Below are 17,639 nucleotides of genomic sequence, written 5' to 3' on the forward strand. Positions count from 1 at the left end.
CTATATCTGTGTTCTTACTGTAAGTCACCTCAATGACAGTGTTTAAGATGATCAGAATGTACATTATCCATACTTTTTCTTCTAGAGATTTTAATTTCCAACAGGAAACCAAAGTGAAATGAGTGCAAAACTAAAAGACTAGAATTCTCAATAGTTTTTCCACTGATTAGTATCTCATTTTCTGCCTACAAATCGGTTTATGGGCACAATTTTGACTCACAAAGTTGCTAGGAGGATACAATCTGACAGTTAATATCAACATCTTTTGATAGTGTTTGTAAATGCTTGGCATTCTTCTTATTAGTAATACAATGTTTCTGCATTCTTATTAGTAACATGTTTGTCATAGAATATTGTGGAGTTAACATTCTGAGAAGATCAAACAATATTCAAATTTTTGTTATATGCTTGATGAAAAATTAAAGAACACATTGCTTAGTGTTACCCATAATTTTTGAGAGAGGATCTATGCCTTAAATTAATTATCAACTTCCATATCAGAAGTCAGGTTATTTGGGTACACAGAAGTTTTTTTTTTTTTAAACCACAGCAATTGTGGTAAATTGGCTCCGAGGAGACTTCATTTACTCTTGTGTTGTCATCAGATGAATATGTATTAGGCCTCAACTTTGTATGTTAGGCTGATTTGCAGTTTAAATTGTATGAAATGGCTAAATTTCTCAGTTATTTGGCTTGAAAAAATATAATTCAAATATTGTAGGAATGAGACTCCACAGTGAATCCCCACAGTAAGGAGAATGGTCCGCTTATTTCTGAATGGAAATCCCCAATTGTCACACCACATCAATGATCTGGCATATCTGACTTCCATTGAGCTGGACTTTTAAAGGTCAGGTCTCTGGACGAAGAATTTTAGCTTAGCGGGTTATGCAGCAAAGATGCCCAAATCCAGAGCACTGTTTTAATGTTGTCAGAAATAGGTTCTCTTGAAATAGCAGAGGGGAAGAAAAAACTGGAAGATTTTAAGCCCAAAGTCTTTTGCCTAAGCACATTTTCTAACGTTTCTGCCCGTATCTCATTAAAAAGCTGGATAAAGAAACAGGGATGGGGATAGAACCACATCATCTACTTTCATAGAAGGTTCAGACTGGAGTCCCGCAGGCACAATTTATTTGGCCTACATTTAAAAAATCTGGAAATGCCATATCAGAAAAAAATCCAGATTTTTGGCTTCTTTTAAGAAACGGAACCTTTGGCCACAGTGGGCCTGTATTCATACGGGGTGTGTGGGGGGAAAGCAGGCTGGATTTGAGAATCGGCTGCTTTCTGTACACATGCTCAATGATTTCCCATTCCCTGCCACCCCGAACGTCTTAACACCACGTTCACTTTGCCTGCCTCACCCCGCAGGCGTTGAGATTCCTGCAGTTTATGAAATGGATGCAAACGGGTCTTTTTTCTTTTTTTTTTTTTTAAATGGGCAAATCTCTTTGTTAAAGGAGGAAGGGGGAACCAATGGCTGGTTTTGCTTCCAAAGTCCTAAATCTGCCGTTTTTCAACCATCTGACCCTAACCTACTTTTCCCGGATGGCCCAAAGTATGAAACTAAGTATCAAAGGATGGCCCTTGTAGTCACAGTTCTATCACAAGCCAGCCATGTGACCTTGGGCGAGTCCGTTAAGCTCTCTTAGCCAAAGGTGATGAAAAGTCTCTAAACGGGCTTAATACCTGCTCTGAATACTTCACAGGGCTATTGCACAGCACACACGAGATTCTGAAAGTACTCCTAAATCATTTATAAACCGCAAAACGCTCCCTAGCACAAGCGTCTGTTAGAGTGCGACACCACGGCTTTAGAAGTTGGGTTCCTGGAATCCGCTCCAGTTCCGCGCTGCTCCCACCTCCCACGCTCGGGGTGGGCGGGCGGAAGAAGATTCTCAGGGGAGAAGCTCTGGAGAACCAGCTTAGAAATGCAGCGAGAAGTCCGTTAGCGGGGGTAAAGTTGTTGGCATTTTTAAGCCCCCAGAGTAACATACCAACTCCTGGCCGAGATGACAGACACCGCGCAGAGCCAGCGCGAAAACCGGTCCCTGGGCCACCTCCCTGCTCGAAGCCAGGACCCCAGGAGCCAGGCCTGAACCCTCCCGGCCAGGACCCCAGACCCGGGATTCCGAACCTCGTTCTCGTCCCCAACCCCCCCATCTCCTCCCCCATCCCCCCTCCACGTGACAAGAGCCGGAACCGTCACTTCCGGCGGCGCAGGCCACGCGCCTGCGCGGGGCGCCTGGCCTCAGTGAGCGGTCGGCAGGGGCGCCGCGCCGCCAACGGCTTCGAGTGGTGGGCGGCGCGGGTTCGGCTGGGGCGGCAGCGGTGCCGCGGGATGCTGTCCAGAGAGTGTGCGGCCTGAGCGGACCAGCCCACTCCGCGGAGGGGCCGGTCGCCCCGCCCCCTTCGCCATCTCCCTCCATTGCGCCCTCCTCCGGGGCTCGCAGTCCGTCCTGGTGCGGCTTCTAGGGCGCCCGGGACACTGGCGGTGGCGGCCGCGTCGCCCTCGCACTCGGGCCCGCCCCCTCGCGCCCCGCCCTGTCCCCGCCCTCCTCGCCGCCCTCTGCGGGAGCCCGGCAGCTGCAGCGGAGCCGCGGAGCGGGCGGCGGGGCCGGGGCTGTGCGCTCGGCGCGCGCGGAATGTGAGGCTCGGCAGGCCGTAGCGCTCTCGGACGCTCGGACGAGCGAGGGGCGGCGACCCCTCGCGGACGCCCGGCCGCCTGTCGGACCGGGCACCTCACCCTCTCGCTCGCCCTTGCGCGCGCCCCGCGCCCTCCAGCGCGCCGGCGGGACCATGAAGAAGTTCTCTCGAATGCCCAAGTCGGAGGGCGGCGGCGGCGGCGGTGGAGCGGCGGGTGGCGGGGCCGGCGGGGCCGGGGCCGGCTCTGGTAGCTCGTCCGTGGGGGTCCGGGTGTTCGCGGTCGGCCGTTACCAGGTCACCCTGGAGGAGTCACTGGCCGAAGGTACGGGCGCCCGGGGAGGCTCGGGCCGGCAGGTGAGGGAGGGCTGGGGTGTGGCGGTAGCTTCTCCAGGTCCTCGCCCGCTTGTCTCCTCGCCTTCCCGGCTCACTCTAACCCCTTCTGCCTCCTCTGCTTGGCCAGCGGGGGCTTTTAGAGTAGCTCGGGCTCTCGCTCGTAAGTCGGCTTTTCTCGCCGCCGGCAACTCTGACCTGTGCACAGTTCTTTCAGTACGAGTTTGTCATTTTCAGTGCTTCTTGACGCAAAGAAATAAATAGGAACCGTCTTAGCGAGTGCTGCGGTGTCATGATTGGACCAGTGACTCATTAAAGGGTCAGATCGAGCAGGACTGGGGCTCTTACCCGCTGTGGCTCAGGGGGGTGTCAAGCGTTGGCCTCACCACTCGCGACGCAGGGCACAGGACTCTGCAGCCCCGAGTGTTCAGCCTGGGTTTGCTGCTGCTCAGTCATCAGTTGAAAAACAATTTATTTCTGTGCGTGCGCGTGATGGAGGTGATACTTTGCCCCAAATTCAGTGAGTAGGTTGCTTTGGGGGAGCAGGTAAACTTGAAGTCCACTTATCTTTGTTTTTTAGAATCTTCTCTATCATGCAGGGTGCTAGTCACACCCTTTCGGTGTGTCTTGTTTGATAAGACTTTAAAAGACGATATGAAAGCAGGTTAACTTTCACTTGAGAAGTTTTGTGTTCGATCCTTCATTATCTTTATCAGACTATGTCAACAGTTGAGAGTCTGCTTACAAAAAAGTTTGCTCCATTGAAAAAAAAATCCTACACTTTTAGTTTTGTATTTCTTTTATAATTGGCTTGTAAGAAATACTCTTGTTTCATTGCATGCTTCACTGACTTTTGAGTTTTTAACTGCAGAATGACATTACAAAAATACTTAAAAATTTCTCAAGAAATAATTTGTTGATAATTTGCCCTTCTAAGTTTCAAGATTAAGAGAGAAGAAATCAAAGACAGTAGTTTTGGTTCTCTGAGGGTCAGTTGATGTGGTTTGGAGACGGTAGACTGAGATTCCACTTGTGTTTTTTGAAATGCCATAAACAATAGCAAATTAGTACAAAAGAAAAACCTGAAGATTTTTGTCTATACAATATTCTAAAGAGAAAGAAATCTTGAATTATTCAGGATGGATGTCATTGTTTTGCAAGCCATTGCCCCTAATAATGAGCCTAGCTGAACCTTAGGTGGGAGGAGGATCTTTAACTTGTCAAATAATGAATGTATGTATGGTAATTGGTGTTGATAGACGGATTTACCATGCTGTAAAAGTTCCTAGTTCTTTATTATACGTTAACTTCAAGTGTTTGAGTCGTAGATTAAGCTATAGGTTTTAAGAAGACATGGCTGTTAACTCACATGCTGTACTTCTGTTTTTGAATTGTTGTAATAACTGCAGGGTGGCTTGAATAATATTACTCACTTCATTTCACTAAATCCCAGATGGGTCTTTTACTTAATAAGAAATCATTGACATTTCATCAAGTTAGACTTTGGTAGCTTCTACCGCTGCTCCATGCATGTCCTGTCATTACCCTGAGCAAACCATTTTCAATAAAAAAGAAGTAATTTTGGAAGATGCAAATACAAATGAATTTCAAAAGGGGAGTGCTCAAGCACACACACACACAAATTAAAAAAATGTTTCAGTCACTAATGTCACTGTTAGAGTGTTCCACTTACTTTTGCCATAAATTTGTCATTTCTCTTGGAAAAATCCGTAATCAAGTGCTAGGAGGAAGCAAGCGTTGAACAAACTCTTTTGGAAGATGGCGCTTCCCCAACCCAACACCCCAGAGGGAAGGCTGAGGCCTAGGCTTTGTTCCTTGTGTATTTCTTCTATTTCAGCATGCACACAACCGAAATTATCTATATTCGGTTTACTTTTTGATCCTGACAACGTATTGTTATTTCATATGCTTAATATCATCTCTTCTTTCCAAATAAGTAATGCTACAATTTAGATCAGATGTTTAAGCACAAACGTGGTTTACATTCAAGAATGATCATTCAGTAATTTACAGATACATTTGCCCAATTGTAAGATTAGGGCAAGTGCTTGTGAAAAGGCGTTACTGTAGAGTTTAGAGTACCTGAATTGGGGAGAGGTGTACCATTGAGTGGGAAAAGGGTAGAAGCAAAGACAGATCAAAAAACAAACTTAGTTGATTTTACATTTTTGCTTTGTGTCAGTGTTGTTTAAATAGAGGCAAGACCCTGTAGATGCTGTGTCCTGAGGTGTTTTTGCCATGCTACTGCAAATACAGGCAGCTTGCTCAGAATGACCTCTGCAGTGTCTTTGAGTCTTCAATAAACCTGGTGTGAGTGCTGCCGCCCCCCTCTTCAAATACATACTTGATTCTCATTATTCACAGTAGTCACGTTCTATAAAGTCGCTGTGACCAGTGATTTAGCAAATACTGAATCATTGTTCCTAGGGGAAATAGTGTCAGGGTACCGCAAGCCTGTGTTTACAGTAGTTTTGTCAACCAGTCACTGTATAACCTTGTTTTATGTGTGTTTCTGTTTAAAGACACCTTGTTTAATATATACTGTTGACTTGTTAACATTGAACTAATGGTCAACAGTACTGTAACTCATGCCTAAATGAAGCTTAGTGAATACACAGATTTTCTCTGTAAGGGACATCATAGCCTTCTTGCACTAAGAAACGCTAGATGGACAACACTTTGGCTCTATGCTTGGGGGCTATTTTAAACAACAAAATCACCAATAAAAAACACAAAAATGAGAAAAACATGACACTACATAGACCTTGAAAAAGACCCTTGTTTATAGCAGTGAGAGCTGAAACAAGGCAGAGCAATACCTTGTTGATTCCAGCTGGCTTACTCAAAATTTTCACCACTATGCGCATGTCTGCAAATAACTATGAAAGTGCCATTGTATTGATATTGGGATATTTTATTGATTTCGGGGATACAAATAAATTTTAGCAAGTAAGCAACTTCACAAATATGAACTCTCCAAATAATGAGGATCATCTGTATATGTATGTATGTATAGGTATGTGTATGTATGTATATATTTACATGCACATACATGTTTTATATATTATATATATTTAAAAAACCCACATTCTCAGGAATATACTTATGTTGTATGTTATAACTAAACTATTGGTGTAGTTTCCTTTCTGAAATATTATACACTTTGTATCATAATCTCTTTCTAGTTAAGTATATAGATGTTTGAAAATACTGACAACTTGCACCTTTTTAGTTCTTGCTCAAAGTTGAGAGGATATCACAATGGGCCATTTTTATGGTTTTCCTCGAAAACAATTTAGTTTCAGGAGTGGAATTTCAGCATCGGGCTGTAGAAATGAGGTAGAGCTATACGTGAATTTTAGCTTGAAACAGTGTCAAATTGTCAAGCACATATAATTCAATGTAACCGTCCAAGTTTTTACTAAAACGTAGGACTGCTTTTGGATCATATACCTCTGTATACCTTCAGTGCTAGTCAGAAGAATTTAATATTGATTGATAATGGGAAGAGTGGGTTGTCAAGTAGGAGAGTTTTTCCCCTAAGTGTCTTTGGTGAAAAGTGGACTTATGGCGAGCGTAGAGAGCAGGACACCATCCAAAATCTGTTAACATAGTCTAATCATGAGGTTATGGGACTGGATAGGAGTGGTATTTTAAAAATTTTTTTTTTTTTGCGGTACGCGGACCTCTCACCGCTGTGGCCTCTCCGCTGCGGAGCACAGGCTCCGGACGCGCAGGCTCAGCGGCCATGGCGCACGGGCCCAGCCGCTCCGCGGCACGTGGGATCCTCCCGGACCGGGGCACGAACCCGCGTCCCCTGCATCGGCAGGCGGACTCTCAACCACTGCGCCGCCAGGGAAGCCCAGGAGTGGTATTTTGAATATGATTGGATGCATAGGACTTTCTGACATGGGCATGGGGGTTGTTGGCACTGTCAGTAATTGGAGGCCAGGAATTTACTAGAGTTCTGTAAAAGTAGCTCAGTAGCTCTCAGAGTTAACTGCTTAGAGTAGGGTGAATTTGGGCTAGGTGTCAATTCTTATTGTTAATTTTACAGGAAGGTAGTAAGGTACATCTGACCTTGCAGGATAAATCAGTAAGAATCTTTAAGCATGGTATCTCATTTGCAGGAATTATCTGTGGCTACCCAGTAACATGGAAGTAAAAGTTCTTGAGAGATAACAAAGCAGAGCGGAGGATTTAGTAAAGATATCAGCAACTGTTACTATTCCCTAACTATTAAATGCCTTTTTTTTTTAAATGCCAGGCTCTGTACTAGGTGCTATTTATACAGCAGAGAACAAAACAGGTATTTCTCTGGCATTATGGAACTTACAGTCTAGTGTAGAAGATAAATATTAAACAGAATTAATCAGGTTAATGTAGTTAACAATTTTGATAATTGTCATGAGAAGAAAACATAGGGTTTCATGAGAGAATAACTGATTCAATTTGTATTGGAGGATGAAGGAAGGCTTGTTTTTTTTTTGACATTTTAGCAGAACTCTGAAGTATGAGGAGAGTTAAGTAAAGGCAGAGGTATGAAGGTGGCGTGGTATGGAGTATGTCATAAAGAGAGAAATTCCTATGTGGGGAAGAGTTTCAGGAAGTGAATTATGTCCAGAGCTATGGACTATCATGAATGAATCACATGGAAGAAGGACCCAAGGTGGTTTTGGAGAGGACCAGGATCCAGGTCTTTGTATGCCATGTTGGGGATTTTAGATTTTGTCTGAAAATGCAATGGGAAGCTACTGAAGGATTTAAATTAGGGCCGTGACACGCTCTGATTTGTATTTTCGTAAGATCATGGTGTTTGCTCTATAGAGACTGTTTAAGAGGTATACAAATTAGGTTAGTTAAGATGATGGCAGTGGGGATGGAGCCTAATGTTACTAATGCTTGAATGGGAAGACCTGGTTGTGGATTGGATGGAGGTGGGTGTTGTAGGAAGTGTGAAGAATGACTTGCTTATGTACTTCTTGGATGAAGGAGGTGCTATTTATTGAGATGGGGAAGAGTAGAGAAGGAACAGGTTTGGGGGTGTTGGGAGGATATCCAGTAATTCCAGACATGTTTAGTTGAGATATCTGAGAGGGGAAGTACATGTCAAGTGAGAAGTTGAATATATTGTCCAGTACTCAGCAAAGGTGTTTGGACTTAGAGACACATACTTCTGATTGGTGAGCATTTGGCTGTTATTTTAAGCCCGGGAGAGGATTGCTGTAGGGAGAGGGTGTAGAATGAGAAGGGGAAGGCTCTCATGAAGGACACCTGTGGAACATTGGTCTCAGACATTAGAGTTTACCAGAATCATTTATTTGGAGGGCTTGCTAGGGCTTGGCAAAACACAGATTGCAGAGCCTGACCTCCAAAGTTTGATTTTGTATTTCTGGGCGGAGCCCGTAATTTGCATTTTTACCAACTTGCTCATCAATGCAGATACTGCTGCTCCAGGAACAGTGCCTTGAGAACTGGCAATTTAGAGTAGGCAAAGACTGAAAAGACTAAAAAGGAGCTGCCAGAGAGGCAAAGGAATACCAGGAGAATCCGATGCCTTGAAACTCAGGAGTGAAGGGGAGGGAGGGAACAGTTGTGTTGCTGAGAAGTCATCTTACTTGGTCACTTTTTTTTTTTTTTTGCGGTACACGGGCCTCTCACTGTTGTGGCCTCTCCCATTGCGGAGCACAGGCTCCGGACGCACAGGCTCAGCGGCCATGGCTCACGGGCCCAGCCGCTCCACGGCATGTGGGATCTTCCCGGACCGGGGCACGAACGCTTGTCCCCTGCATCGGCAGGCGGACTCTCAACCACTGCGCCACCAGGGAAGCCCCGGTCACATTTTTTTGGCCAGGCATTCATGATTGTCCATGCTCAGTCGTTCACCTACCTTCTGAATCTTAGCTGTGGTTATTTACTAGTAATGCTTTTTGCTCCAGCCACAGTGTGCTCCTCTCCTCCTTGCTCTGTGATTGAATCTTCTGTTTGCCTTTCACTCTGCTTGTGACTGTCTAATCCTAGCTTCCTAACTGCTGGCTATGATCACTCCCTTCTTCCTGTGGACATTTGTAGCTGTTTGCTTTTTTCCCCTTATCACATTTAATCTTTTGTCTTGAGATACAATTATGTAAGCACTTGGAAACACTAGGGTGGTTAATTATTGTTCCTGTCTCAAGGCCCCAGCAGATAGTAAAATTCTTGAGGCTGAAAGGACTCTGTATTAATTGCTTTTTGTGTCATAAAAATTGCCTCACTGTATGATGGACATTCAAATACTTTTCAAAGGAAATGATTTTTGACTTTTTTTTTTAACCAGAATTCTTTAATAGAATTTAAGACCTAATTTGCAAATTAAGAAGCACCAGTGGAGGGCTCTTTAGTTCTTGTCCCCTCAAAGGTCTTCTGCTTACGTCTGGGGACCCTGAATTTTCTACTTTGGTGAAGACAAAGTTTCAAGACAAAGTTTGTTTAAGGCAAAGTGTTGTTTAAATTAGCTTTCTTGAAACAACAAAGAAAGAATAATGTGGCTGCCCCTTTAAGTCATCTTTCTCTATTGACATTATATTTTTCTTTATTTAGCAAAGGTGGTGAGTTAAAAGAAAAGTATTTTTACGTGCAGTTGTGAAATTGTTTTATATTCTACAGTTGATTTTGACAGCCTTTTTTGGATGGAGAGCTTTTTGAGGACAGGGTCTTATTTATTTATCTCTGTATCCTTACTTCCTGTCCAGGAATTTTTTGTTGTTGTTGAATTAAACTATCAGGAAACGTTGTTTCCTTTTCTGTAATTCGTAGTTAATACCTATTATGAAGGTCAATAGGTAATGTGTGATATTGACAAGATAATTTGTGACAGTACCTAACAGTGCATGCCAAATCTCTCAATCAATATGGGTTAGTTTTAGGTTCAGATTTAGTTACAAGCTTTCAGTGAAATCTGATTCTGGCGTTGTAGTAACTTGCTTTTAGATTAGGTATTACATTTATCCTGAAATAAGTTTCACATTTGTGTTTGTAAAAAATCTGAATCATTTTGATTAGATAATTATTATACGGCATTCAGTCACATGTAATTTTTATGTTTGAATCAGCTATATAGAATTTTGACCTTGATAGTAGCATATGCTTTCACAATAATATGAAAGTAATTTGCAGCAAAGGATATTACGTAGACTCTTATTAACAGATGCTTCTCTTTTGGGTTGTTTATGTTATCATTGTAGGGATAGCGCCTAAGATGTAAATTTGATTGTCTGCTGATATGTTTTCTCTAGAGGTGGCAGTTTTTTTTTTTTTTTTTTGCAATACGCGGGCCTCTCACTGCTGTGGTCTCTCCCGTTGCGGACAGGCTCCGGACGCCCAAGCTCAGCGGCCATGGCTCACGGGCCCAGCTGCTCCGCGGCATGTGGGATCTTCCTGGACCGGGGCACAAACCCATGTCCCCTGCATCAGCAGGCGGACTCTCAACCACTGCGCCACCAGGGAAGCCCGAGGTGGCAGTTTTATTCAAGGACAAGATACTGACACTAAAATAATTCCCAATTTTCAACACTTCAAAAGTATGTAGTGGAAACTATACATTTATCTCCAATAAAGGGGCTAAATTGCACTGGTATGTCAAATTTCTTTGCTTTTAGCTGTAGTCAACTTTGTGTGGTTAGTGCTGAGCAAATTGGAAAAGTTGTCTTTGGTTATTTTAAAAATAATGGAAATAAATGAATACTTGCTAGTATCTTTCCATTATGGAGTCTGCAGGAGGGATAAATAGAAAATTGATGTTGTTAGTACTAAGGAACTAATCTTGTGTATTGTCTGGGGTTCTCTTTCACCCCTTCTCTCCTTTTTTTTTTTTTTTTGGTCAAAGCTTAAAGTAGAACATACACATTTATTAGAACACGTTTGGTAGCTATCAAAATGATTAAAACCTTGATCTGGAATTCTGACATTAAGAGTCTGAGTGGCAATTTCAGTGCTGCATAAGGTTTCATCAGCAAAGGCTTGAGACTGCTCATTCCCTGATTTTTTATCCTGCATCCATCTGGTGAACCATTTATGTACCCACAAGCCACTATTTTTAGGGGACTCAGTTGGGACACTGAGTGGTTAATGACTGAGCCGATTTAAATAGTTGGGCACTTAGTTAATTTGGAGATTCTCTGTCTGTGTGTATCATCTTTACAAATGAGCTCAGTCAGCACATTTATGCTAAGTTTCAAAACTCTGGAGGAAAGTGGTTGTTGGGCCTTTCCACAGAGGGATTTTGTTTTTGGAATTTTGGGTTTGTCTTAGAATTCCAGTAACATTAAGGGCATAGTTTGGGACGTAACCTTTGGAGAGGCACTTTGCAATGGATATTATTTTAAAAATGTGAAAAAATTGTCGTTACTAGTTTTCCTATTGTAACATTATATTAAATTTTGAAATGATGCCTTCTTGGAGGAAACTATTAAAAAAAAAAAGGCAAAACTTGGAGTCGGGCCAGCTGCTAATCCCAGTTAATGCCACTAACTCACATTGTGACATTTTTTTTTAACTTTTTTGCATTTACTTTATTTTTTAATTAAAATTTTTTAATGTTTTTTGGCTGCATTGGGTCTTTGTTGCTGTGTGTGGACTTTCTCTAGTTGCGGCGAGCGGGGGCTACTTTTGTTGCGCACAGGCTTCTCATTGTGGTGGCTTCTGGCTTCTCTTGTTGCCGAGCTCTAGGTGTGCAGGCTTCAGTAGTTGAGGGTGCATGGGCTCAGTAATTGTGGTGCACGGGCTTAGTTGCTCTGCTGCATGTGGGATCTTTTTTTTTTTTGTAGTATTGTGAACATTTACATATAATTAAAGTTATTCAAAATCAGAATTTTTCAGAATCATCAATATACCATAGTCTACCATTCCAATACAATTTTTTGTTGAACTTATTTCCAGTTTTTGACATTATAAATAGAAAGTAAAGAACATCCATGTGCAAAAGGCATTGTCCACACATTGTGACATTTTGACCTCAGTTTCCTCAAGGAAAAAAAATGAAGTGGGTAAAGATGAACCTGTAACATCCTTTTTCATTTTAGCATTCTCTGATTCTGTCTATATAACTGAATTTTACTTCTGCTGATAAGAGAGGAGCATGAGAAAGGAGGGATAATGATGAACAGTTTTAGGATTGAGACTGTAATGAAAGGATTGTGTTTGATTATCATGCGTTTGAGTTTTTGGGCAAACTTCAATATAGGGTAGCAATTTATTTTTTATTCCACGGTATAAAATTATTTCTTAATCATTGGGAAAAAGTCTTTAATAAGAAGTTGTCTTATGTGGTAGCCTTAAGGTAGGGGATGGGTGCTCAAATAAAATTGTGTGGCATTTCAGAGTACTATTTAATTTCAAAGGATGTACGGCCATAGTTGCTGCTTTTGTCATTTTAGTAACTTGTGTTCTCCAGGTGACTCATTTATAATATATGTATTTTAGGGTATCTGGAAGTAAAGACACTTTCTTGTTTTTCAAGTTTTTATTTGTAAAGAATACATGAGGAAGGGTATGGTTATACTTTATCTGAGTGAGTTTACGGATAGAAAATTTAACCATGATATGTGTGAGGAACGTTACTTTTGTTTGTAGTGCTGTCAGCTCTAGTTTGGGTCCCTAATACTTCTTACAGAAGTATGTTCTTATGTGGACTATCCCTCCCCTTTTAGGCTCTTTACTCACCAAATCAACACTTGTATTCCTTCAAATTTATTCTCTCTGAAGTGGGCTTCTGAATATGTCACCCTCTTATTTGCCTAACCAAGTGAAATGCAGACTCATTAGTCTGGGATTCAAGGTCCTCTGTAATGTGACCCCAAGCCCCTCTCCAGCCTTAATCTCTCACTCCAACCCTAGGTGTATATCACTATTGCATATGTACTTGATATCTTCTGCACTTCTCTGATGCTTTCTCATGCTTGTTTTTCAGCTTATGTTGTTACATTTGCTTAGAATGCAGACACCTGCCTCCCCAATCCTGTTGAAATTGGATCTTGCAGAATACATTTAAAATACAGTTAGTTATTTGCAATCTTTACTTTTCCATGAAACCCTGTTCACAACCAAATGAGTGTAATTATGCCTTCCTTTGGTGCCCTGTGTAGCAACTCTTGCTCATATTGCACTTATTTTACACAGCTTTGTTCTATTTCAAGAAAATGTCTAATAAAAAGTTTCTTCTACTGCAAGATTAAAAGCTCCTTTAAGGTTTGGCTTATGTTCATCTTATATCTCTTGCAGTGCTGTACTCATGATAGGTATTCAGTACATTTGTAAGAGATTGAGTTTTTGAACTGAACAGCAGTCAGAAGGCCAGTAAAAATTTACTGTAGGGCTTCCCTGGTGGCGCAGTGGTTGAGAGTCCACCTGCTGATGCAGGGGACATGGGTTCGTGCCCTGGTACGGGAAGATCCCACGTGCCGCGGAGTGGCTGGGCCCGTGAGCCGTGGCCACTGAGCCTGCGCGTCTGGAGCCTGTGCTCCGCAACGGGAGAGGCCACAACAGTGAGAGGCCCACGTAATGCAAAAAAAAAAAAAAAAAAAAAAAATTTACTGTAAAACAATTGACATATTTGTCAATTGGATTTGACATATCCTGCTGTTCAGTTGATACTTAGGAGCAGATTGGCCCTGTTTTTCAAGTTGTGTCCCTTTATAGAAATTAAAATAAGTAGATATATTTGATGATAATGTAGGTACAGTATTATCTAGATGGATGAAAAAAATACAACCAGATTTATTTTCGGATTTCTAGCTTGTTTTATTTTTGTTATGATTACAGGAACAGTACATCTTTGTTTTGTGCATACTGCATTGCTCTTTTTATTAGGTATGACTCTCAGAAATATTCCAGCCTAAGTTCCCTTGACCCATGGCATCTTTAAGAAAGCTACTACTGTGGGACAGAGAGAGCAAGCTGAAGAGGCCTAAAGTATGTGCTCTGAGTAGCTAATCTTAAGAAAGTAATAATGTTGGAAATGATCAAGTGGCTATGGCTTTCTCTTGAGTGGCTGATAAGTACCAAGGTTTAATGTGACAGCCAGAATCTAAGAGAATGAGAGATTAGCAAGAAGGGGGGGGTCTCATCTCCTTAATGCTCTGTGTGAAGGAACATATGATCATTACTTTGGGAAACCCCTCTGACTAGTCTGTGATATCAGAAGTGATCATTTTCTAGGTAGAGAAACACTGAATTTTTTTTTTTTAGATTAGGAAATTTGTAGCCTTTAGTGTAACAGATCAGAGGGTAGCATGCTACCAAGTCTTTATGCAGTTTTCTTAGTAACTAATCATTATCACCCTCAACATTCTTCTATTTCTTCTTTGGTTTCCTGGAAGAGAGGTTTTCAGCACACTCCTTTGCTTGCCTAATTGCTGTATTTACTTATTTTCCTTAATTTTTTTGTGCTTGGGCCATTGTTTAGGCTGGCTGGAGCTTTTTACATACTTAAGTATTGTCTTTTGAATGAGATGGTCAGTGGTTAGTCTAAATTTTAATATTCATTCTGGAATCATTAAGATATTAATACAAAAATGACTTACACATAATACAGTAAAATATTTTACTTAATGAGTGTTGTCAGGACTATTTTTCTAGGGAGTGGGATTATGCATCACTGGTCATGATCCACTTCTTCATTCTCTGGCCTGCATAACAGAGCCTTTCCTACTGAATGTTAATGGCCTATCTATTCTTTGTGTACAAAAAAATGATGCCACTGAGTCATGATCAGTAGGACGTGTGTTTTGAGTTATTTTTCCAGAAGTAGGATGAGTATGTGCTTAGCTGTGCTTAGGCTTTTTTTAAAAAAAATTAATTATTTAATTTATGGCTGCGTTGGGTCTTCATTCTGTGCGCGGGCTTTGGTTGCAGTGAGCGGGGGCCACTCTCCATTGTGGTGCGCGGGCTTCTCATTGGGTGGCCTCTCTTGTTATGGAGTGTGAGCTCTAGGCATGGAGGCTTCAGTAGTTGTGGCATGCGGGCTCAGTAGTTGTGGCTCGCAGGCTCTAGAGCACAGGCCCAGTAGTTGTGGTGCATGGGCTTAGTTGCTCTGTGGCATGTGGGATCTTCTTGGACCAGGGCTCGATCCCATGTCCGCTGCATTGGCAGGCGGATCCTTAGCCACTGTGCCACCAGGGAAGTCCCTGTGCTTAGGCTTTTAATAGTCTCTTTTGTGATCAATGACAGAAGTTTGTAAGATAGTTAACTAGTGTTGTACTGCAGTAATATAGACCTAAAGAGGTTTTTGTTTGTTTGTTTACCAACTAGCCTAGTTCAAATCCTAGTGAAGAGTTAACCAGATTGTTAAATCTTTGTTAATTTTTCATCTTTTAGCAAAATATTATTTTTACAATTCTAAGGATCTCGATCCAAATTGATAGTTATATATTTTTAAAACCCGGTGAACTAGCTGTTACAGGTTTATGTTTTTCAGCTCACTGAAATGGGAATTTAAGAAATGTTGCAAATACGTGGATTGAACAAACATGTGTTTGTGTATGGCATTTTGCGCATAGTATCCTGTCTGTAAGGAATGTTAGAAGTGAGTTTGCAAGGTGCTGTATGAATCCATCATGTTCAAAGTTGGATGTAACCATTTTGTTGTCCTATAAATTTCTAGCGTGAGAAACTCCTATTTACAGAGTTAAGGTTCAAATTTGTTCTCACTTTAGAATAGTGGCTGTCTTTCTTAATAAAGGCTACGTGTATTTTAAAAGGTTATGGTGGGCCATTATGTGTATTCTGGGACTTCCCTGGTGGCGCAGTGGTTGGGAGTCCGCCTGCTGATGCAGGGGACACGGGTTTGTGCCCCGGTCCGGGAGGATCCCACGTGCTGTGGAGCGGCTGGGCCCGTGAGCCATGGCCGCTGAGCCTGTGCGTCCGAAGCCTGTGTTCCGCAACGGGAGAGGCCACAACAGTGAGAGGGCCGCGTACCGCAAAAAAAAAAAACAAACTGAGGTCAATTCTATTGAGTTTTGCTTTTTGGAGGACTAAATAAAGGGATAGGGATGGTGGGTGGTGTACAAGAATCTGAGTTAAGGCAAAGACCTTCTCAGCTTCCTTCAGAGAGGATCCCCAGTAGTCTATTAACTGGAGTTGGTGTTGCTGGACTAGCAGTCTTTCTTTTAAAATGCTGCTGCGCCGTTATATCTCCCGTAATTGTAGCAATTATCCAATTTCAGTGCCTTATTTAACTATGAAAAAATAGAGTAAGGGATGAACCAAAGTTACACTGTTAGTGCTGGTTGTGGAGGGCAGAATTTAGGTCTCAGGACTTTAATTTAGCACTTTTTCTACCATGTGCCCTTCTTAATTGGCTCTTGCGCACATTCAAGCATTGGCCTTTGAGTGGAGTGGGACTTCAAGCAGGCTTAAGGGTCCAGGGGACTTTTAATATTCTGGAAGCAGCTGGAGTATTAATGGGTACCTGAGGAGTCTGAGGTGGACTCAAACATTTTTGAGTTAAAGTTTTTCCACTGTGCTCCTTGCTGAGGCCATCAAACTATGTGTTGCAGTTGTTTAAGATGTCAGGATTAATATGAAAAGGTTTAAAATTGCAACTTCCCCCAAATTAGTTTGTTGTCTCAGTCTAGAAAGATTCAGTCCTAAGTGAAATAATGTGTTTGTGAACTGTGAAGTAAGTAACATAAAATCACATTACTTTAGCTTCTTCATTTGAACCTAGCGTAGCAGTATCTGGGAACTCCTGGTAGGGAGGAAAGTGAAGAGAAGAGAAATAGCTGACTTCTTATCCCCTACTTCCTTCTGTTCCTAGTTCAAGGTTATGGGAACTTTAAAGCTTAGCGTATGATGTGCTGTAATATCAAATCCCCTTTTGTATTTCACTTAATCAGTTTGTGTTACATTTATTCAAAATAAAAAGACACAGGTTCTTTCAAGTTTTGTTTTAGATCATAGCACATATGCATCTGACTTAAGCCTGGAGTACTACACTTCTGAGTTTTTGCAGGAAATAAATTCATGTGACACCATAAAAATTTTCTTAAAAATGACACAACATTACTTCTGTGATATGTGTGGCATATTTTTATACACATGCAAGTGAAAAGTTAGAATGGAATGGTCCTTGATCTATGATTTAAAAATACCAAAAGAAAATTTCTTAATATTTTTTATTAAACTATGGGACTATCACCATCATTATCAAGAAGCATTTATTTAATGTCTATTTTTCTAAGTAGAGAGTTTTTTTTTAAATTGAGATATAATTGACATATAAGATTATATTAGTTTCAGATATACAACATAATAAGTCCATATTTATATATACTGTGAAATGATCACCACAATAAGTCTAGCTAACATCACTACACATAGTTACAGAATTTTTTTCTTCTGATGAGACCTTTCAAGATCTACTCTCTTGGCAACTTTCAAATATACATATAGTATTATTAACTGTAGTCACATTATATCCCCAGGACTTAGAGCTTTTTTATAAGCCAAAGTATAACCCCTGCCACCCCCCATCTACCTCTAGTATCTGTCTCTCCTTTACTTCCAACTTTAGAGACTACACCCCCTGATTATCTTTTCCCTCCTCTTTTTTCTCCATTAGTTATCTGATTTTTCTTCTGTGTTCTACTTGTTCCTTATTACTTACT

At 41.5% G+C, this 17,639-nt stretch overlaps 1 protein-coding gene across 3 annotated transcripts in view; it reads left to right on the plus strand.

Moving 5' to 3' along the window:
- Positions 1-2,799: 2,799 nt before the first annotated feature.
- Positions 2,800-17,639, plus strand: part of BMP2K (BMP2 inducible kinase) — a gene marked incomplete at its 5' end in the record, with an annotated part of 126,504 nt that continues 111,664 nt past the window's right edge. For all 3 annotated transcript variants that reach the window (XM_082837594.1, XM_082837592.1, XM_082837593.1), the window contains one exon: positions 2,800-2,968. In XM_082837594.1, coding sequence (XP_082693720.1) covers positions 2,800-2,968 — 169 coding nt within the window. The remainder of the gene's footprint in view (positions 2,969-17,639) is intronic.

This window comes from Leucopleurus acutus (assembly GCF_964270905.1).
Source record: "Leucopleurus acutus genome assembly, chromosome: 4".
Taxonomy (NCBI): Eukaryota; Metazoa; Chordata; class Mammalia; order Artiodactyla; family Delphinidae; genus Leucopleurus; species Leucopleurus acutus.